The sequence below is a fragment of the Carassius gibelio genome, chromosome B13 (assembly GCF_023724105.1).
Source record: "Carassius gibelio isolate Cgi1373 ecotype wild population from Czech Republic chromosome B13, carGib1.2-hapl.c, whole genome shotgun sequence".
Taxonomy (NCBI): Eukaryota; Metazoa; Chordata; class Actinopteri; order Cypriniformes; family Cyprinidae; genus Carassius; species Carassius gibelio.
In genome coordinates this window covers 1,064,696-1,087,766 of record NC_068408.1, presented here as the reverse complement: position 1 = coordinate 1,087,766, position 23,071 = coordinate 1,064,696, and the positions used below count along the sequence as shown (strand labels likewise).

The 23,071-nt window shown below is 37.7% G+C and overlaps 1 protein-coding gene across 2 annotated transcripts in view; it reads left to right on the top strand.

Moving 5' to 3' along the window:
- Positions 1 to 22,924, top strand: part of LOC127969952 (serine/threonine-protein kinase 32C) — a 41,346-nt gene extending 18,422 nt beyond the window's left edge. The window contains exons 4-12 of one of the 2 annotated variants that reach the window (XM_052572124.1): positions 4,944 to 5,117; positions 11,717 to 11,754; positions 11,936 to 12,025; positions 12,596 to 12,699; positions 13,280 to 13,396; positions 16,896 to 17,021; positions 17,156 to 17,284; positions 17,726 to 17,793; positions 21,676 to 22,924. In XM_052572124.1, the coding sequence (XP_052428084.1) occupies positions 4,944 to 5,117; positions 11,717 to 11,754; positions 11,936 to 12,025; positions 12,596 to 12,699; positions 13,280 to 13,396; positions 16,896 to 17,021; positions 17,156 to 17,284; positions 17,726 to 17,793; positions 21,676 to 21,847 (1,018 nt within the window). In that variant the 3' untranslated portion in view covers positions 21,848 to 22,924. Of the gene's footprint in view, positions 1 to 4,943; positions 5,118 to 11,716; positions 11,755 to 11,935; positions 12,026 to 12,595; positions 12,700 to 13,279; positions 13,397 to 16,895; positions 17,022 to 17,155; positions 17,285 to 17,725; positions 17,794 to 17,866; positions 18,865 to 21,675 lie in introns of those variants that run through there. The other variant, XM_052572125.1, reaches the window with a different exon arrangement.
- Positions 22,925 to 23,071: the final 147 nt, after the last annotated feature.

The window sequence follows — 23,071 nt, the reverse complement described above, 5'->3', positions numbered from 1 at the left end:
AGAGAGAGAGAGGTTTTTCTGAGAGTCACACATGTGCGTGTGTGTGTGAGTGTGTGTGTGTGTGTGTGTGTGTGGGTTTGAAGTTCTTGAAGGACAGTAACACTTTATTGAACACAGAAGTATGTGAAGTGGGGAAGGACAGTTTGACATTGACAGCTTCATCTCCACACACAGTGTATATATAATGATTGTTTTGAAGCAGAGAGGATTTTCTCTTTTCTCTCAGAAGCAGCTTTCGTGTGTCTCTCCTGAAAGCACTGAGCTTTCTCTGTAAGTCAGGAGCTTCTGCTGTAGGCTGGGAAATAAAGAGGACTTCCTCCTCCTCACAGGAAGCACAGACTCTCTTTAAGCCTTTAAAATGTCACGTCTGCAGAAAGTCATAATTACTGTATCCATTTACCCGCTCTGAGTCATGAAGCAGCAGGAGAACGGCTCCATCACATAAACACACACACACACACACACACCGTGTGTAAAACACAATGATCACCTTCACGGAGGTCAGACCTGAGCGAACGAACATCACATAAACAATCATCTGACTGATCAATCACCAGATCTCACTAATGACTCCAGATCAAATCCTCAATTCTTTACTTCAATTTCAATTTCAAATACTTTATTGGAATCATTTATTTTAGTTAGTTAATAAGTTGTTTTAGTGTCAGTGAGATACTAATCTTTTTTTTTTATATTTCCAGTTTTCATTTAAATTTTACTTAAACATTGGTGTATTATTTTTTTAGTTTTTTTGTCACTTGTATTAGTTTTTTGTTTGTGTCTCTGTAGTTTTAATAAATTTTTATTTCTGTATTAGTTATTTTATTACATAAAAATTAGAAATGTGTTTGTCAACTAAATGAAACAAGTGTTTTTTTTTTACATTTTTTATTTTTGAATAAAATGTTATTTCTTATTATTAATATTTTTTAATTCATTGTTTTGGTCACTTTTATTATTTTTTAATGCATCTTAATAGTTTTCATTTATTTTATTTCGCTAAGTTTCAATTATATAACAAATCATAATAAATCAAAACGTTGTTAAAGCAAGGAGTTTAGTATTGATTAAAAATAATATATAATATATATAAGTTTCAGAACTCAAAACTAAAACTGTTAGTCTAAAAACAGCTTATATTGACATCAGTCTGCCAAAACAGCATCTTGTGAAATGTTATACTCTATGATGTAATAGTGTGGATAAGCACCGCCTCCGCAGAAAATAGGGGTGTCAGAAAATGAATGCCTTGACATTCTGCCTGTTTAGCACCGCCCAATGATTTTACATCGTTGCCTGTTTAGCCCCGCCCACCGATTCTAGATTGCTGTTTGTTTAGCCCCGCCCCCCTATTACACAGCGCTGCCTGTTTAGCCCCGCCCATCAACCCTACATCGCTGTCTGTTTAGCAGTGCCTTCCTTCTGATTCCTACATTAGGAAGGAGTGAATGAAATATATTGTTAATGAAGATCCAGACGGCATCAGTAAGAACTTGGTTCTTTGTTCACTTCATTTTACAGAGGATTCATGTACAAACAAAGCACAGTTCAACACGGCATTTTTAAAAGATTATGCTGTGCCGACTATATCGGATCCGACAGTAATGTCACAACACACAAGTGTGAATAACTGTTTTCATTACGTGCTCACTATTGCTTTGTCTGTTAAACATATCGTTTGATATGTACGGAGTTATTTATGCGTTTTTAAACTAAATCACAGCAGCTACATCTGTGAGGAATGAATGTACGCTGTCAATCATACACAGCTGTTAGCCAATCACAGCAGTGGGCGTTTACTTCTGATTCTACAATCCTCCACGCTTATTCAAACAGAGATTAGATTACTTCTAAATTACGATGTTTTTAAGTATAAAGCTTGATAACATTATAAGTGGACCTCAGAGAAAAACAGATTACTCAGTTTTTTACATTTGCAAAAGTCATGTTTTTTTTTATGTTATGATATTTTTATTATGTATTATTTTGTAAGCTCTATTTATTTTTTAACCTAATAAAAAAAAGTTTGAGATTAATTTGAATGCACAATGGAAAGATATGATCTTGAAAATTGTTAAAAGCGAGTTTTTGGTCCAGATCAAAGGTAGTCGTTTGTTTCAGCTGGACAATATTTCTTTCTTCTGCATTTGATCCATCTTTATATTATATCTATATTAGGGAAACATCTCTAGGATGAAGTTGAAACTCCAGTAAAATAAAACTTTGATAATTCTCTCATGATTTACTCCAAGTCATGTCAACTTTCTTCTGTGGGAAATATTTTGAAGAACTTTGGGAACCAAACAACATTGGACCCCATTTGACTTTCACTGTGGACAATGGTATTTATCAAAATATCTTCTTTTGCGTTGCAGTTTTTGGCTGAATTACTCGTTCCTTGTCTTTCCTCTGAGTTCAGGATTTGTTAAAGATGTTCGACTCCTTACCTTCTCCTTGATTTCTTCACGTGGAGACCCATCTCTATGGTAAAACTTTCCTCAACTTCTCAGTTACTTGTGAAGTTCATTCAGGACGTTCCTTATGAAGGCACCTTGTGAAATAAGGCCAGTGGAGAGGCGTTGGCTGTGGGACATTCAGGAGAAATACTCTGAGGAACCGTGTGTGTGTGTGTGTGTGTGTGTGTCGCCTCGAGTCGCTCGTGAAGCGCAGACGAGCGCTCCGTTATATCTGGGACACTGCGAATTTTTTGAGGAAACGTTGTACTCCCTCTGTTTCCTCTTCATGTGTTCCTCTCTCTCTCTCTCTCTCTCTCTCTCTGCATCCCTCGTCTCATTTGTCATCATGGCCTGGTTATTTCAGCCGTTCGGACTCTTTGCGGTCTGCTAACCTTCCTCCTCGCGCTCCTGCTGTGGTGTTGGAGTGAATAAAGGCCGTCGCTCCTGTTCTCTTGCTGTCATGCTGCAGTTTTAACACACTTCTCAACTATTGTCCTTTAGAGGTTTTATCATCTGTCCCTGTGTAAAACTTAAAGGAACAGTTCAGGCAAAAATCAAATTGTGATCATTGTCAGGTCATCTGAGATATACACTGCCATGTTTTTAAAGTTTCTTCTGCTAATCAAGGCTGAATTTATTTGATTACAAATACAGAAAATACAGTAAAATTCTGAAATATTATTCTTATGTAAATCATCTGTTTTCTGTGTGAATCTGTGTTAAAGTGTAATGTATTTCTGTGATGCTCCGCTGTATTTTCAGCATCATTCCTCCAGTCTTCAGTGTCACATGATCTTCAGAAATCAGAATAATATGATGATTTACTGCTCAAGAAACATTTCTGATTATTATCAATGTTTAACACAAATCTGTGTCTGGATTGTGTTGTGAGAGACAACAGGAGATGCACTTTTTCACTGGAGGAAGTGTTATTATAGATTATGGACTCTTTTATATGGATATTTTAGTTAAAAACATCTTAATGATGGATTTGTTTCTTACAAATACGCAGCTTTTGGCTTCTCAAGAAGTTAATTAATGGTGGAGGGAAAAAAAAAGCCACACTGGGTTTGACCATTTCTATTGTAAAGTATTCCAAAATATAACATTGTAAACTTTGGGTTTCAAAACAAAAAAAGCCACTCGTGTGTGTTTGTGCCTGTTCCAGCAGTTTTTTTGAGTAAAAGAAATTAACAAAAAAAAGATCATTCTGTCATCATTCACTCCCCTCTCTTAGAAGATATATTGAGAAACCTCAGGGGGTTTTATCTACTTTTCCAGAATTGAGTCGCTCGTTCAGGTTTGGACTGAAGGATGAATCCGAGATGATTTCTCTTTAATCGGACTGATCTGTGGTTCTCAGACATTAAAGATCCTCCGCTGACCGTGTGATCTTTAATAAGAGTGTGATGCGGTCTCTGTCAGACTGAATGGAGAGCGGCCGGATCTGTAATAGATGTGGTGATGATGGGCATCTCACAGAAGCGCTCTCATCAGTATAGAATGAGAACGAGGGACTCAAAGATATTCAGTGTGGATGGAAACTTCAACCACTCCTGTTCTTTTAGTGTCACTGACATGACATACTATTAGAGATTTTAATATATTTCCAAATGTTTATTTAATAAGTTGAATTGAAATAATATGTTGAATTATATTTTGCATTCATACTTTTTAATTAATATTTAGAATTGTTAATCATTTTTGATACATTTTAGCAAATTCTTTTTTGTGTTTGTCATTTTAGTTTTGTTTTTAAACGTCTAAATCGCTTTCAATCATTTTTTTTTCAATTTTATTTTATGCTAAATAAATTTAGCTGAAATAAACATAGTTCTTCTTTTACAATTGATTTCTGAATAAAATATAAAAAAGTTATTAATATTCAAATGTAATTACATTTTTAGTAATGTTGTTTTTATAATTATTCATGTTTTTAAAATATGTCTAGTTTTTATTCATTTCTATTGGCATTTTAGTTATTTTAATTCATCAAGTTAAACTACATAAAAGTAAGAAATGCTGAAATATATTTATTTTTCTGATTTTTTTTTCCAAATTTTAACAAATGAAATCGATTTAATTCTTTAAATCCAATTTTTACATTTCGTTAAAGTTTAAGTCATTTTAAGTTATTTTATGTCCTTTGTATCTTTTATGTCGGTTTAGTTTTTATTAATTCTAATTTCAGTTTCAGTTTTATTTTATGTTAAAAAACTGCAAATGATAAATGTTGCCTTGGCAAGTAGCTGATATAAATTCAAAATTAGTTTTCTTTTACTTTGTATTTTATTTCTAAATAAATTAATTAAAAATTAGTGTTTATTTTCAGTTTTAGTAACGTTAAAACAAAAAATGAGAGATGTTTGCTTGGCAGTTAGCTTGAATTTTTGTATTTATTTATTTTGCATTTAATTTTATTTGACTTATTCTGTTAAATGAGAGCTGTGTGATGTCACTTCCTCTGACCTCTGACCTGTGCTCCAGGTACTCGTTCCAGGACGAGGAGGACATGTTCATGGTGGTGGATCTGCTGTTAGGAGGAGATCTGCGCTATCATCTGCAGCAGAACGTGCAGTTCACCGAGGATGCGGTCAAACTCTACCTGTGTGAGATGACACTGGTGCTGGATTACCTGCAGAGCCAGCACATCATACACAGGTGTGTGTCAGCATCAACACCATCAGCACACAGCTACACTCGTCTGGCCAGAGCAAAAGCTGCTCTCACACAATCTGCATTTTAAAAAGCGCTGTATAAATAACGGTGACTAGACTTGACTTGACTTGAAACATTTGCAAAGGTGTTTGCAAATGTGATATTTTGAATGCATTTAGCAAGAGATGGGAGGCATTTTGCATTTTGTGTGTGCAGGTCTTGGATTTGTGTGTAAAGTTTTGAAAATGTGTGTAAGCAGTTAAAAACACTGTAATTTAGATGTGAATGAAGATGAGGCCTATGGAGCAGACAGTATGCATCTCTATTTATTTCACCCTGAAGTGATTTTATTTATTTTACGATGTTAGCTTTTATTTTATAGATTTTTTTCGTTTGTTTTAATTGTATTTATTTTAATAATTTTGTTGTGGTTTGGTCAAATTTTTTAAAACTTTTTTATGTATTGCTATTTTTGTTTAAATTATTTGATTATTCATATTTTAATTTAGTTAGTTTTTTGTTACTATATTGTGTTATTATTATTATTATTATTATTATTATTTAATGTCTATAGTTTTTATCCATTTTATTTCAGTGTTAGTTTTAGTTATGTTAGTTCATAAAGTTAAACTACATAAAAATGAGAAATGTTTCACTGGAAACTAGTTTAAATATAATAAGTACATTTTAAGTAAGTTTTATTTAATTTCAGTCAACATTTATTTTATATCAAGTAATAATAGTAAATAATAGTAATTATTTAGTTTTATAGTAGTACAAAAAAATTTTTTTTGTAGTTTTATGATTTTAGTTATTTTGTCTTTTTTATTTTATACATGACTCTTTATATTTAATTTAGTTTTTAGTCTTAGTTTTAGATTTTATTTCCAGAAACCAGTTGATATTGGACAGATGAAGAAATGAGCTGAATGTGATTGAAATTCACACTCAGTGGTGAAATGATTATTAGTTTGGAGTCTTTAATATTCACTTTATATCAAAACAATAGAAGTCTATGATGTGTGCTCATTTAGAAAGCTGTGTGTGTGTGTGTGTGTGTGTGTGTGTGCATACGTCTGCTCGCAGGGATTTTGTTGTGTAATTGCATGTTTAGTTCTGGGGGGCTCCTCGGGGAGACAAGGATTCTGTGCCAAATAAAAGTGTGCTTGTTTTGTTTTGGGCCTGTCACTAACACTTTAGAACAGACCTGACAGTAAACGCAAGGGACTAAATCTCTCTCTGGCTTTGATAGCGTGTGTGTGTGTGTGTGTGTGTGTGTTTGTATTAGTCAGTCACATTGTTTTCTCTGCGGTGCATTTCGCTGTATGCTTCTGAAGGAGCATTTCCTGTCTGTAGTATTATTTAGTTGCGCTAAGTTAGGCAGCAGTGTTTCCTAGCAACAGTGTGTCGTGTCACGCTGCCACCAAGGTAAAATTAGTCTGAGTGGAGGATTCCTGAAATCAGAGGCTGAGCGGAGCATCTGGACACATCTGACAGATCCTGCTCTGGTTAAAGACTTATGCTGCAGGGATACTGGAGTGTGTGGTCCAGGTTTCAGCCATTCCTTAAATCATGTGTCTGAAGAGATTTGCTTAAGATGTAGAGATTAACCTTTTTAACGAACCACCTAGCAGCCATCAATAACACCCAAGAAACACCCTAAAAACAGAAACTGCCTAAAACCATCGGAACACCATAGAAACACCCTAGCAACGTCCCAGAATATCCCAGCCATCCCATAGAAACACCCTAAAAACAGAAACTTCCTAAAAACCATTGGAACACCATAGAAACACCCTAGCAACGTCCCAGAATAACCCAGCAATCCCATAGAAACACCCTAAAATCAGAAACTTCCTAAAAACCATTGGAATACCATAGAAACACCCTAGCAACGCCCCAGAATAACCCAGCCATCCCATAGAAATATCCTAAAAACAGAAACTTCCTAAAAACCATTGGAACACCATAGAAACACCCTAGCAACGCCCCAGAATATCCCAGCCATCCCATAGAAACACCCTAAAAACAGCCTAAAAACCATTGGAACACCATAGAAACACCCAACAACGCCCCAGAATAACCCAGCAATCCCATAGAAACACCCTAAAAACAGCCTAAAAACCATTGGAACACCGTAGAAACACCCTAGCAACGCCCCAGAATAACCCAGGCATCCCATAGAAACACCCTAAAAACAGAAACTTCCTAAAAACCTTTGGAACACCATAAAAACACCCTAGCAACGTCCCAGAATAACCCAGCCATCCCATAGAAATACCCTAAAAACAGAAACTTCCTAAAAACCTTTGGAACACCATAAAAACACACTAGCAACGTCCCAGAATAACCCAGCCATCCCATAGAAATATCCTAAAAACAGAAACTTCCTAAAAACCATTGGAATACCATAGAAACACCATAGCAACACCCCAGAATATCCCAGGCATCCCATAGAAACACCCTAAAAACAGAAACTTCCTAAAAACCTTTGGAACACCATAAAAACACCCTAGCAACGTCCCAGAATAACCCAGCCATCCCATAGAAATACCCTAAAAACAGAAACTTCCTAAAAACCATTGGAATACCATAGAAACACCCAACAACGCCCAAGAATATCCCAGCCATCCCATAGAAACACCCTAAAAACAGAAACTTCCTAAAAACCATTGGAACACCATAGAAACACCCTAGCAACGCCCCAGAATAACCCAGCCATCCCATAGAAATACCCTAAAAACAGAAACTTCCTAAAAACCATTGGAACACCATAGAAACACCCTAGCAACGCCCCAGAATAACCCAGCCATCCCATAGAAATATCCTAAAAACAGAAACTTCCTAAAAACCATTGGAACACCATAGAAACACCCTAGCAACGCCCCAGAATAACCCAGCCATCCTATAGAAACACCCTAAAAACAGAAACTTCCTAAAAACCATTGGAATACCATAGAAACACCCTAGCAACGCCCCAGAATAACCCAGCCATCCCATAGAAATATCCTAAAAACAGAAACTTCCTAAAAACCATTGGAACACCATAGAAACACCCTAGCAACGCCCCAGAATAACCCAGCCATCCCATAGAAATACCCTAAAAACAGAAACTTCCTAAAAACCATTGGAACACCATAGAAACACCCTAGCAACGCCCCAGAATAACCCAGCCATCCCATAGAAATATCCTAAAAACAGAAACTTCCTAAAAACCATTGGAACACCATAGAAACACCCTAGCAACGCCCCAGAATAACCCAGCCATCCTATAGAAACACCCTAAAAACAGAAACTTCCTAAAAACCATTGGAATACCATAGAAACACCCAACAACGCCCCAGAATAACCCAGCCATCCCATAGAAATATCCTAAAAACAGAAACTTCCTAAAAACCATTGGAACACCATAGAAACACCCTAGCAACGCCCCAGAATATCCCAGCCATCCCATAGAAACACCCTAAAAACAGCCTAAAAACCATTGGAACACCATAGAAACACCCAACAACGCCCCAGAATAACCCAGCAATCCCATAGAAACACCCTAAAAACAGCCTAAAAACCATTGGAACACCGTAGAAACACCCTAGCAACGCCCCAGAATAACCCAGGCATCCCATAGAAACACCCTAAAAACAGAAACTTCCTAAAAACCTTTGGAACACCATAAAAACACCCTAGCAACGTCCCAGAATAACCCAGCCATCCCATAGAAATACCCTAAAAACAGAAACTTCCTAAAAACCTTTGGAACACCATAAAAACACCCTAGCAACGTCCCAGAATAACCCAGCCATCCCATAGAAATATCCTAAAAACAGAAACTTCCTAAAAACCATTGGAATACCATAGAAACACCATAGCAACGCCCCAGAATATCCCAGGCATCCCATAGAAACACCCTAAAAACAGAAACTTCCTAAAAACCTTTGGAACACCATAAAAACACCCTAGCAACGTCCCAGAATAACCCAGCCATCCCATAGAAATACCCTAAAAACAGAAACTTCCTAAAAACCATTGGAATACCATAGAAACACCCAACAACGCCCAAGAATATCCCAGCCATCCCATAGAAACACCCTAAAAACAGAAACTTCCTAAAAACCATTGGAACACCATAGAAACACCCTAGCAACGCCCCAGAATAACCCAGCCATCCCATAGTAGGCGTGCTCCGATCACGATCGGCCGATCGTTAATGCGCATCTCGTCAGTAAACCCGGTTTTCTAATCAGCAGTTACTTCCATCAGGTGCGTGATTTCACATAGAGCAGCTGTTACTACACAGAGCCGTTGTTAACTGAGAAGATGGGCCAATAAACGCTGAAAATTAACGTGATTTGCGCATCTTCTCTATTAACAACGGCTCTGTGTAGTAACAGCTGCTCTATGTGAAATCACGCACCTGATGGAATTAACCGCTGATTAGAAAACCGGCTTTACTGAGGAGATACGCATAACGATCGGCCGATCGTGATCGGAGCACCTCTATCCCATAGAAATACCCTAAAAACAGAAACTTCCTAAAAACCATTGGAACACCATAGAAACACCCTAGCAACGCCCCAGAATAACCCAGCCATCCCATAGAAATATCCTAAAAACAGAAACTTCCTAAAAACCATTGGAACACCATAGAAACACCCTAGCAACGCCCCAGAATAACCCAGCCATCCTATAGAAATATCCTAAAAACAGAAACTTCCTAAAAACCATTGGAATACCATAGAAACACCCAACAACGCCCCAGAATAACCCAGCCATCCCATAGAAACACCCTAAAATCAGAAACTTCCTAAAAACCTTTGGAACACCATAGAAACACCCAACAACGTCCCAGAATAACCCAGCCATCCCATAGAAACACCCTAAAATCAGAAACTTCCTAAAAACCATTGGAACACCATAGAAACACCCTAGCAACGTCCCAGAATAACCTAGCAATCCCATAGAAATACCCTAAAAACAGCCTAAAAACCATTGGAACACCCTAGAAACACCCTAGCAATGCCCCAGAATAACACAGGCATCCCATAGAAACACTCTAAAATCAGAAACTTCCTAAAAACCATTGGAATACCATAGAAACACCATAGCAACACCCCAGAATATCCCAGCCATCCCATAGAAACACCCTAAAAACAGAAACTTCCTAAAAACCATTGGAATACCATAGAAACACCCTAGCAACGCCCCAGAATAACCCAGCCATCCCATAGAAACACCCTAAAATCAGAAACTTCCTAAAAACCATTGGAATACCATAGAAACACCCTAGCAACGCCCCAGAATAACCCAGCCATCCCATAGAAACACCCTAAAATCAGAAACTTCCTAAAAACCATTGGAATACCATAGAAACACCCTAGCAACGCCCCAGAATAACCCAGCCATCCCATAGAAACACCCTAAAATCAGAAACTTCCTAAAAACCATTGGAATACCATAGAAACACCATAGCAACACCCCAGAATATCCCAGCCATCCCATAGAAATATCCTAAAAACAGTAACTTCCTAAAAAACTTTGGAACACCATAGAAACACCCTAGCAACGCCCCAGAATAACCCAGCCATCCCATAGAAACACCCTAAAAACAGTAGCTGCCTAGAAACCACCAGAACACCCTAGAAACAAACTAGCAATGACCCCAAATACCCCAGAGATCTCATAGCAACCAGTCAGAACAGCATAGAAACACCCTGGTAACACCCTAAAAACATTTCAAGCACATTAAAAGCTCCACAGCAACACCCTACAAATGACCCAGAAAACCACACTGAAGCAACAGCCTAGCAACTCCTCAGAACACCACAGAAACCCTAGCAGCACTCTAAAGGACATTTCAGTCACGTTTTTAGACGGACTCGCTTCTGTTCTCACATTAGTGTTTTCTCTGTCACATGACATCAAACGTCGTCACCTGACTCTCTCGTGAACACAGGAGTTGCTGGAAGCCAGTGATAATAGTTTATAGAGTTGTAAATATGGATGTGTTTCTTAGAAAATCCCATCACTTGGCTTCAGAAGGCATTCATAAACCCACTGGAGTCGTATGGATTACTTTGATGGATTGATGCGCTTTATGGGGATTCAGAAATTGGCCACCATTCACTTCCATTACAAAGCTGGGAAGAGCACGAGTGGGAAGTGTACTATCCCTTTAAGGATGCAGTAGGTTGTTTTGAAGAATGTGATGTGTTGCAATCATGTCAATGTTCTATGCCCGTGTGTGTGTGTGTGTGTGTGTGTGTGTGTGCGTGTGTGTGTGTGTCACAGCTCTGTGAATTAATCCCATCATGCTCTCTGGCATCTTCATGACAGCAGGGGAACGTCTCTCTGTTAATTAGCTGTGAGGGAATCAGAATCTGTTTTTAGCTGGACGCCACTTATTCTTAAATAGAGTGTGTGTGTGTGTGTGTGTGCATGCTTGTTGTAATTAGTGAGTGTGTTGAAAGTGTGACAGCCCCCTGAGAACTGAACATTCACACGAAAGAAGCCCCCTGAAGCTTTCACAACACGGCTGCAGATGCGGTCAGAGAGAACTGATGAATTAATTAAGTCTGACGTGATGATGTCTTGATCTCTCCACACAGGGACATCAAACCAGACAACATCCTCCTGGACGAGCAAGGTGAGATGAGTGTGTGTGTGTGTGTGTGTGAGGCTCTCAGAAATGGTTCAAGGAGAGTTCTCGTAGGTCTATTTGTGATGTTCCCTTTTTTAGAAAGTGCCCTGGATTGCTCTAGTAGTTGGTTGTGAGCTCTAGCTCTGCTTCTTGTCTGGTTGTCACTTGTCTGTCTGTTGTTCTTCAGGTCATGCGCATTTAACAGACTTTAACATCGCTACCATAATCAAGGACGGTGAACGAGCCACGGCGTTAGCGGGTACAAAGCCTTACATGGGTAAGAAACGTCTCATCCTCTACATCACAGATCCAGAACTCACACAAACACAAGAAACGATGATGAACTCTGAACATCTTCCAGTGCATCCTGCAGTTTTTACAGACTGATGTATTGTTTGATCAATTATTATAGCTATCAAACTCAGTGGTTCTCAACCTGGTGTTTTTGGGGACATTTATATGTGTTTGTTAATGAGGTTCAACTTAGATATATGAGGAAGCCGCATTTTAAATGTGTATTTTCTAGACCTGAAGAAGTCTTGGACATTAATCAAATCTTAAAATCGTACAGTGACTACACATTTCACTAGTTATGCCAAAATTCGAAAATATTTTATCCCTTAGAAATTGCAAGTATAAATTTTTTTAATAATCCTTTCCATAATCCTGATCCAGTAAATGAGAATCAACTGGGAAAGTCATGCAGTATTCTGGACCGTTGATTGCAGTTTTTCTATATTATTGTGATATTCTTTATTTTAAGAGTGATTGTTATTTGGTGTACAGTTTGCATATTCTGTGATATTTGTATTGCATATGTGACGATCCGTATGCTTAAACCTGACAGCTCCAGAGATCTTCCAGTCGTTCGTGAGCGGGGGAACAGGTTATGCGTTCGAGGTGGACTGGTGGTCGCTGGGCGTGACAGTCTTTGAGGTTCTGCGAAGCTGGGTGAGTTTTTATTTGCTTATGTTCTTTTTTGATGATGACAGTGTAATGTTTTCACTGATAGAGATATAATGATCACTGAATGAAGTCCAGAACTGCAGTTCCCAGTGTGATGTGCTGGTGCTTTACTATCTTAACTTAACTAGCCCTAACCCTTTAAACCAACTTGTCTAGTGCAGATTCAGCGGGACCAAAGCTAACAGGAACACTCTCTCAAACTTCACTAGTGATTAATAAACGTTATATAAGTGTTAACTCCAGATGTTCTTAAAGTAATGTTTTTGGAATGTTCTCATAACTTTATTACCTCAGAATGATTTCTGGATGAGGATCTGAAGTCTTTATTTAATCTTAATTTCAAGTGATGAAGGATTCTGAAAGTCTTAAATAATGTTTTAATATTTACAAGAAAACTGAACATTTAAACATATTTAGAATATTAAATAACATTGTTTTGAAAGTTAGTAGAACATTGTCGTGAACAAAAATCTGGAGATGTCATTGTTTTAGAAACATTTGGAAACTTGGTTTTTATAATGATGTGAATTGTTTACACACAAGTGTCTCCCTCTCTGTCTGTCAGAGGCCGTACGACATCCACGCCAGTAACTCAGTGGAGTGTCTTCTGCAGTTGTTCAGTACGGTCAGTGTTCAGTACAGCTCCTCCTGGAACAAAGACCTGGTCTCGCTGCTGAGGAAGGTGAGCTGAACAGAACATCACTAACATACACAACTGAAGAACCAACTGTCTCTTACTTTTAAAAGTGATGCATTACAATATTGCATTACTTCCTAAAAAAAGTAACTAATTGTGCTACTAGACAGGGCTTGTTTGTTTTTAGTAATAACAATTATTTTACAACTGTGAAAGCCCTTTCTCTCTGAAAGTGAAGTGAATGTGTCTCAGGCTGAAGGAAGTGTAAGTTCTGGTCTGTAGATTAGAGAGAGCAGCTCAAACTAATCACATGAAGAAGAAACAACAACACTGTGCACAAATAACTACAGTCAGACACACATCTGTTATTGATGCATAATCAGATCATCGAAGGTCCGTAGCAAAGACATTAGTTTATAAAATAGGATTAAATACATAAATGATATTTGTCTTATTTAACATATTTAATTATTGCAGGTTTGCATCATACTCTGAGTTTGCATGTGACTGTTTTTATTGATTTTGAGGAACACTAATTGTGTTTCTGAGTAAACACATGTTCATATTGAGTCTAGATCTACAGTGAGATCATGTTCACACACAACACTCTGATCTCTGTCTCCATGGCAACACCAGAGCTGTCACTCAACACATGGACACAAAGTAACTGGAGATACTGGAGTAACTCAGATATTTCCTTCTGAATTAAAAAGTGATGTGTTGCTTTACTAGTGACTTTAAAAAGTAATCTGATTAGATAAGATGCGTTACTTGTATTGCATTACCCCCAACACTGCAGCACGGTGCCATAGACTTACACAAGCAAACTCCACACACATATACTTATGACAGTGTAAGTCTAGTTGGATGTTGTCAAGATAGGTTGCTAAGGTGTTCTTTGATCTTTACTGGGGTGTTTGGGGTGGTTGCTATGGAGTTTTGACAGGGTATTGAGGTTGTTAATGTGTTCTGCTTGTTTCTAGCATATTGCTGTACAGTTCCTAATGTGTTCTAGGTGGTTACTCGGATGTTTGGGTTGATTATTAGGGTGTTTTGGGTGGTTGCCTGAACATATCTATGTGGTTGTTAACATGTTCTGATTGTTTTTAGAATATTGCAGTTGCTATGGCATTCTAACTCGTTGCTAGGGTGTTCTGGGTGGTTACTCAGGTGTTCTAAGTTTTTGGCTGGGCATTTTGTGTGTAACAAGTTCTTACTGTTTTTAGCACATTGCTTTGTTTTGTTATGGTGTTTTGAGTTCTTTCTAGGGTGTTCTAGGTGGTTGCTAGGGTGTTTGGGGTGGTTGTTAGGGTGTTCCAGGTGGTTGTTCTGATTGTTTTTAGCACATTGCTTTGCATTTGCTAGGGTATTTTAAGTGGTTGTTTGGGTGTTCCAGGTGGTTGCTATGTTGCTTTGAGTGATTGTTAAGGTGTTTAAGGTGGTTGCTAGGGTGTTCAAGGTGGTTACTAAGGTGTACTGAGTGATTGCTAGATTGTTTTGAGTGATTGCTATTGGGTTTTAGATGGTTAATAGGGTCATCAAGGTGGTTGTTAGGGTGTTCCAGGTGGTTGCTAGGGTTTTTGGGGTCGTTGTGAGGGTGTTCTAGGTGGTTGTTAGGGTGTCTCCAGGTGGTTGCTAGGCTGTTTGGGGTATTTGTGAGGGTGTTCCAGGTGGTTGCTAGGTTGTTTGGGGTCGTTGTGAGGGTGTTCTAGGTGGTTGTTAGGGTGTTCCAGGTGGTTGCTAGGGTTTTTGGGGTCGTTGTGAGGGTGTTCTAGGTGGTTGTTAGGGTGTCTCCAGGTGGTTGCTTGGGTGTTTGGGGTGGTTGTGAGGGTGTTCTAGGTGGTTGCTAGGGTGGTTCTGGGAGCTAACATGTTCTGATTGTTTTCCCACATTGAGCTGCTGTCGCTAGTTTGTTCTAGATGGTTGCTAGGGTATTGTTGGTGGTTGCTATGGTGTCGTGCTTCATTGCTAGGGGAGTTCTTTCTGGACTGAGTCGGAAAAGCCTTTAACTTGACAAACTGCGTTAATAAGGATGAAATGGACAGAAGATGGAGAGAGAGAAATGAAAACAGACAGAACACGGAGTCAGAACAAGTGAAGAGAGGATAAAACACTAATGATGCAGGAGAGAATAAAGGGAAAGACTGAGAGAGAGGAGGAGATAATAATGAGCTGGAGAGATAATAAAACAAGATGAATGAAGGAAAAGTGTGTCGCTCTGCTGGAGAGAGAGAAGAAATATTATGAGAGGAGAATAGATATTGGTGAAGAACAGAGCGACATTACAGTCATTTATTAGAGCTGAGAGATATGGGGAGATTATACTGCGTGCATGAATCACTGGAGAAGAGCATTGTGGGTAGGATTGAACAGATGGACCCACAGGAAGTGTGTTGTTCATAACTTCCTCTTTCAGCTCAGCAGATCTCTGTTTTTGATTTTCTTAATGATCTGATTTCATCTTAAGATCTCTTACCTTTGTGTGCAGATTTTGGTATATCGGACAATTTGAGCAAACTTTGAGACATTGTTGAAATCTCTTCTAAAACGCTCATGTGATACTGAAATAAAATGAAATATTATGTTTGGTTTTATTTATTTATTTTTTTTTTTTTTTGGTTTACCAAGGTGACCAAGGCATCATTTCTGATTTTTGTTTAGCTTAACTAGATGTACAAAATATATACTTTTTTTTAAAAGTAATAAAAATGTCAAAAAACAAAAATACAATTACTTAAAAAAAAATGTAACTAAAATTCAAATGAAACAAAAAATCTAAAAATAAAATATTAGGAGAAATCTTTGAAATTTTTTTTTTGCATATTGTTTATATTTTTACATTTTAATTCAAACATAATGTAATTTAAAAAATATATATATATGTGTTTAACACTGATTTAGGTTTTTACTATCCTTGTGAAACAGTAATGCGATTGGTTCTCAGTCTTCAGACGAAGCCAAATCCAAAGCAGCAGAGTCGTTCAGCTCCAGTCGGTTCAGAAACAGTGCAGATGTTGCTAACTTCATCAATCATGATTATTAGATTCAGCTTATAATGTAAAGATAAAAAATCTGTTTCTGCCACATCTATCAAAATCTCAAGTTCCTCCTAAATAGTGTGAATATTAAATGCAATGCGCTTGTGAGGAATTGCTTTTGCTCTTCTATTGTAGATTGCTGCAGAAAAGGTGATCTGTTAAATGCATAAATGTAAATGTGAAGTTTTCTTGCTTCCCAGATGTTTCTCCTGAGAAACACACCTGTTTTCTCGGATGTGAGTGTTCTACAAGTTTCAAATCGTGCTCAAACTGGCTGATATACGAAGTCTGCAATCAAAAGAGATAAATCTGTTCCCTCATTAGTGTGTGTGTGTGTCTCCTAAGAATCAAACTGATACTTGAATGAAACCTGAGATCTCCTGAGCTGAAAGAGGAACTACAGTAGTGGAGTGTGGTGTGAATACTTCTGTGAACACTGATGTTTGTGGTTGGTTTGATCCTGATGGTGTTCTCTGTGTATCTGCTTGTGTTTCACGTTTCTGAAGTTATTGACAGTAAACCCAGAGCATCGCTTCTGTAGTCTGGCTCAGATGCAGACGGCACCCTACCTCTCCGATGTCAACTGGGACGACGTTTACGAGAAGAAGATGGAGCCCGGCTTTGTTCCCAATGTGAGATTGAGTTCAACTGGTGACAGCTCACACACACTCACACACACACTCAGTGTATGACGGTCAGACTGTGCTTTTGTTGAATATTTGCCTCCAGATGTTGCTCTGTAACTCTTGCTCTGTTTCTCAAACAGAAGGGTCGTCTGCACTGCGATCCCACCTTTGAACTGGAGGAGATGATCCTGGAGTCTCGACCTCTTCATAAGAAGAAGAAGCGACTGGCCAAAAACAGATCGAGAGACAACAGCAAAGACTCTCAGTCTGTGGGTGAAACACACACACACACACACACACATACGTCTCAGAAATCACATTTCACTCTTACAGTAGTGTGACATTTGAGCGTAATCCCTGAGATAAGAGCGTCTCGGACTAAAGGCCGGTGACTGATTGTGTTTATCTCTCGGCTTTATTATATTGAGCCTGACTGACGTCTCCATCCTCACACACACACACTCACACACACACGCTGTTCTCCTGATGTTTTCCGTGTGTTTGCGCGATCACAAAGCAGATCAGGATGAATCAGCTGGAGAGGTCTGAAGACGAGCGCCTGTGGTCTGTAGATGCAGCATTATTATCTGGATGATTAAATTATGAAGCTCTCCGTGATGTGCGGAGGCTATTTCTGGTGTGCTCCTGCAGCTGTAGGAGGTTATCGTCTGACGCATGATTAACCAGTCCTTTCTCTGTTTTTCTCTCAGGAGAACGACTATCTTCAGGAGTGCCTTGAAGTCGTCCAGCAAGAGTTCATGATTTTCAACCGTGAAAAGTGAGACTATAAACACTAGAGTATTGTTCTGCGACCCTGTAAGAGCTTTATTTTATTAATTAATTTTTTTCAGCTGAGTTGATATATTTCTTTGAAGTCACCCTGGGAAACTCTCAATTCTCCCTTCATCAAATGAAGACATTTAAAAGTCTTAAATCATAAAGTCATGGCATTAAATGTTGCATGCACTGCAAGACATGAATATCTTTCTCAGTATCTTTGTCTAGTTTTTTGGTACAAATATCTTAACGTTTTCGTAATGAAGTGAGTTTATGATTAAAACGGGAACAAGAATCTGTCGATCTGCACGTTTGGATCTCTCTGTCCTTTGAGCAGCAAAAAGAGTTATCACTTCTCCAATTAAAACATCCTAGATTAGAGTTCAAGATAGAAATTGAGAAACAACAATTGGATCATGAGATCATGTTGGTACAGCAGGCCTAAGAAAACAACGTCTGAACATTTTTCAAAGGCAACTTTTCTGGTGCTTCGCTGTCTTTAATGAGCTGTAATTGTCTAGTTGACTTGAGCGCTTATTAAAATTAGAGTTTGTGGGGTGATTTCAAAATATGGAAATTTCATAGACGGAGAAGAGATGAAAAAGAAAGTTTCAATAGTTTTTGTTCTTAATTCAGGGGCTAAACAAAATGATTTATCTTGCACAACTGGCAGATATTTTTGCTTGTTTAAGCACAAACTAACAAAATATTGGTACTTTTTACAGAAAACAAGAAAAGCGAAATTTGCTGGCCCTTGTTATTATTTGAAAAGAATCTGATGAGAACCTTTTGAAAGTAATTCAACAGTTGAAATAATGATTTATCATTACATTGTTACACCAGTAGGTGGCAAAAAAGGGCTGTTAAAATCTATTTGTCTTTGATTCATTCATTCAAGAGATTCATTCAGTAATGAAACAAGTGAATCTTGAGTGAGTCATTGAATCATTCTTGCAGAAATGTGATTTTGTTTAGCTGTCTAATGTTTATCTTCAGAAATATGAGCAGCACAATCTCCATTAAAAAAAACACACACACACAATTGAATTGTTGATTTTTCTGACAGATATTAGTTCTCACTTGATACTCACTTGATAAATGTCTCATAATGCGAGACGTGTCATTTTGTGAATCAAGTACATCTTGATTTAAGAATCTTTAGACACAAGACACAGTTTATTTCAGTCTGATCAGAAGGAAGAGTAGAAGTCTCTAATTTTGGAGTATTCCTTTTTACAAAATTAATTAAAAAGAAATAGTGCTTGGAAGTGTTTCTAATTTGACTCTTCTGCTTCCCAGACATTTAGATTTTGAGCACATATTGATCTATTATATTTAATGCTGTCAAATTATTATGCTATTTTTTTTACATAATATATATGTGTGTGTTCTGTGTATATTTATTCTGTATAAATAAATACACACACATGCAGGTATATATTTAAGAAAAAATATGTTCTGTTTCTATATTAAATAGATTTATAAATAATATAAATATAATATATGTAAATAAAAAATGTCTGAATATATACAGTATGTGTGTGTACTTCTACATACATAAATATACATGGCACACACACACACACACACATGTAAACAAAAACATTTATTTTGGATCATGATTAATCATTTGACAGCTCTATTTATATATTTGCTCTTAAAAAGGTTTTTAAAAACTCTAAACCCTGCAGAGTCTTTGTAAGGTGTGTGTTATACGTGTGTTTTAGCAGCTGGTTGATGACAGTTCTGTTCTCTGTTCTCCTGAGGTCTGGTATCCAGATCATCACCTCATTTATTATTGAACAGCGTCTGCATTACTGCACGAGCCTCTCTCTCTTTCTCTCTCTCTCTCTCTCTCTCTCTCTCTGCTGTCATTTACCTTTCTGTGGCTATTTTTATAACTGACTGGTTATGTGTGAATCTGTCGCCTGATGATCTACCAGTTAAATGCACATGAATGTTTCTACAAAGTCCTAGCTATGACTGAGAGACTCAGGGTTTTCCTTAAGCCCAGATTTTCTTTTAAGTTGGGGACATCTAAAAAACATGCTAAATGCAAAGTCTGTGTTAATTTGCTGATATATCTTTAGTACAAAAAAAGTTGCAAATAGAGAATACGACAGAATTGTATAATTATGATAGAATACATAGTGAATCTATTTCCTGCAGATTCCTGAATTAAATAAAAACAAAAAAGAAAAACACACTCAGTGCAGTTTAAATCCATCCAAGGTTAAAAAACATTGTCATTTTGTCAAAATATCATTTTAAAATTACCTCAATTCTCAGAGATCCCCAAACGGTTCGCGCGAAGCTGTTCAAAAGATTCAGTTTCCTTAAACCCCACCTTTCGGTAGCATACTGTGTTCTGATTGGTCAACTGACATAGTCAGCTTTGATTGGTTGTTCCGCACACACCTCCACGGTAAACTATGCGTTAGCATCTGTTTGGGGTGAATTATGTCTTATTCCTCTCATCGCGAAGCAAACAGTAAAATAAAAAACTGAACAGTCTCGCTGCTTTTCTTCTGTGTGTGTGTATTCAAGCCGCGCGCTTCAGTTTGAATCTGAATAGCGTTCAGCGCGGGGGCGTGGTCACATTAGATATAACGACGGGAGACGTGAAAAACAGACATCGCGTTGTTTTCATATGGATTACTTTATCACAGAATATTTTCGGCAGCACTTGTTTAGTTTTAAAGTAGACATGTCGAGCTTTCTATAGATATCTCTCTCATGTCTCTTCGTTGAGTATTCACGGAGTTACACTTCATTTTAATGACGTGTTTGTACATGAACCTGAGGTCAGAGGTCAGTTTCTCTCAAGGTGGTAGGCGGAGATTATTATGCAAAGTGTTCTAGTGACGTACATAGAGATGGGCAAAAGATTTGAAATCTATAACGACTCGTTTCAGCGATTCAGAGTCGACTCCTTACTTTAGAAGCCAATAACTTTAGAAATCGGGTACTTTTTGGTTTAATTCCTTTGCACATTGTTTACACTGATGGACAGCTACATCATACACTCTAATACAGGTCATTTGTGATTTCCCATCTGTGTGGATCTTTAACTATAAAGGCAAGGATGTTTCGGAAGCTCACATTGCTTTTAGTTCATGCAAGTCTTCCTGTGAAATTCATATTTACGAGTAGGGAATACATACTGTACGACGTCATGTGCGTTAAAAAAAACTTTTTGGAGCAAGATAGCCCAAAAATAATTATTTGTTAACTCTACAAATGATTTAGAAAGACTGCATTGTGTGTTTTGCATTGTTTTATTGTGCAGTCCTGTGTATTCTGTACATGCAACATTTTTTTTCTTTGTGCTCAACCCATAAACACAATCTTCCTGAAATGATTTGACTTGAATGCAATAATCCCTCAATCCAAGCTCACATTTTTTTTTATAAGAATGTATTCAAACATCCATTTTGCATCATCACAAACGCATTTTCTTTAGGAAAAGGAACATTGTGATGATAGACCACAAAACCAGTCATAAGGGTCATTAGATTTATACAACAATAAATGATCTCTCCAGTGATGTGTGGTTTGTTCGGAGGACAATATCTGTCTGAGATACAACTATTAGAAAATCTGGAATCTGAGGGAGCAAAAAAAATCTAAATATTGAGAAAACCATCTTTAAAGCTGTTCAAATGAAGATCTTAGTGATGCATATTAAATTAGGTTTTGATATATTTACGGTAGGAGATTTACTAAATATCTTCATGAACATGATCTTTACTTTTCCCATATAATACAAATATACCAGTGCTATTATGACTGGTGCTCCAGGGTCAGTGTGTGTTTGCTCCTGTGTGAGTGTGTGTTCTGTACGAGTGTGTTCCTGAAGCTCTTGTTCTGTGCTGTGGCTCAGATTGAAGCGCCGTCAGGAGGAGGGCTGTATGGGAGCAGACGGAGACGCCGATCCAGACGGAGACGAGGCCGAGGCCGAGGGAGGAACGGAGGACGAGGAGACCGAGGCTGAACCAGAGGCCTCCAAACTGAGCATGTGCGGCTCGGTCTGCTCGTCTCCAGGAAGCTGCTAGCGCCCCCTGCTGTCTCGGAGCTGCTCCTCGAGATCCCAGCCCTGCTTCCTTCCTCTCCATCGCTCCTAGAGAACATCTGAACTTCTATGCAACGTAACTCTTCAGCATGATGTAAAATAGAGATTTTAGAGGCAATTCTACAATGTAAGACTGTTTGCTTGAGTATGACAACACCACATCAGACACACCAGACGACGGAGGAGATTTAGGATTTATGTTTACATACGTGACCACAAAATCAGTCAGAAGGGAAACTGAGATCTCTGCATCATCTGAAGCTGAATAAATGATCTCTCCAGTGATGTGTGGTTTGTTCGGAGGACAATATCCGTCTGAGATACAACTATTTGAGAATCTGGAATCTGAGGGAGCAAAAACATCTAAATATTGAGAAAATCATCTATAAAGTTGTTCAGTTGAAGTTCTTAGCAATGCATATTACTAATCAAACATTAAGATTTTATATATTTATGGTAGGAAAAACTTCAGGACTAGTTAACAGTATTTGTTATTAAAAATATCTTATATCTTAATATCTTAAACACTTTTAAAAGCTGCACAAGTAGGCCTGTTAGAAATCAAGCAGATGTTCTTCTTCCTTGATAAATTATTTAATTGACTACAATCTTCTTGATTTCCAGAAGAAATATCTGATTGTTAAATCATGACACATTTTCTGGGGATACAAAATGACAAAAACAGTATCAAAATGAGTTTAAGACAAGACAAATTATCTGTCTGAAATACAATTTTGTTTCGTCTTTAGAATTAAGTTGATTTTCTGATATTTCATTTGTTTTAAGCTTTATTTCTATATCTGTGCATTTGAGATGTCTGACTTTTCCCAGCACTTTAAAGCAGAAGATCCTCTGTTGAATTCAGTCGGATCTGGAGACTGTAGAAATGAAAAAGACATGGACTGATGTGTTTACAGTGAGATGAATTATTAATTTGCTGTCTTTTAGAAGAAGCATGACACTGAAGGGCTCATCACCCTTTTACTGTAAATATCCAGAAGTCTTAGTTTCTACATGAATCATGATTTAATACTTACAGTTTAGGAGAACAGATCTTACTGAGTGTTTGTCAGCATTTACACTACTGTCAGATTTTTTATATTTTTCAAAGAGTCTCTTCTGCTCCCCAACGTTGCATTTATTTGATAATTTCTACTTATTAATTCAGTAAAAAGTGTGAAATATTATTCTAATGTCATGCAGCTGT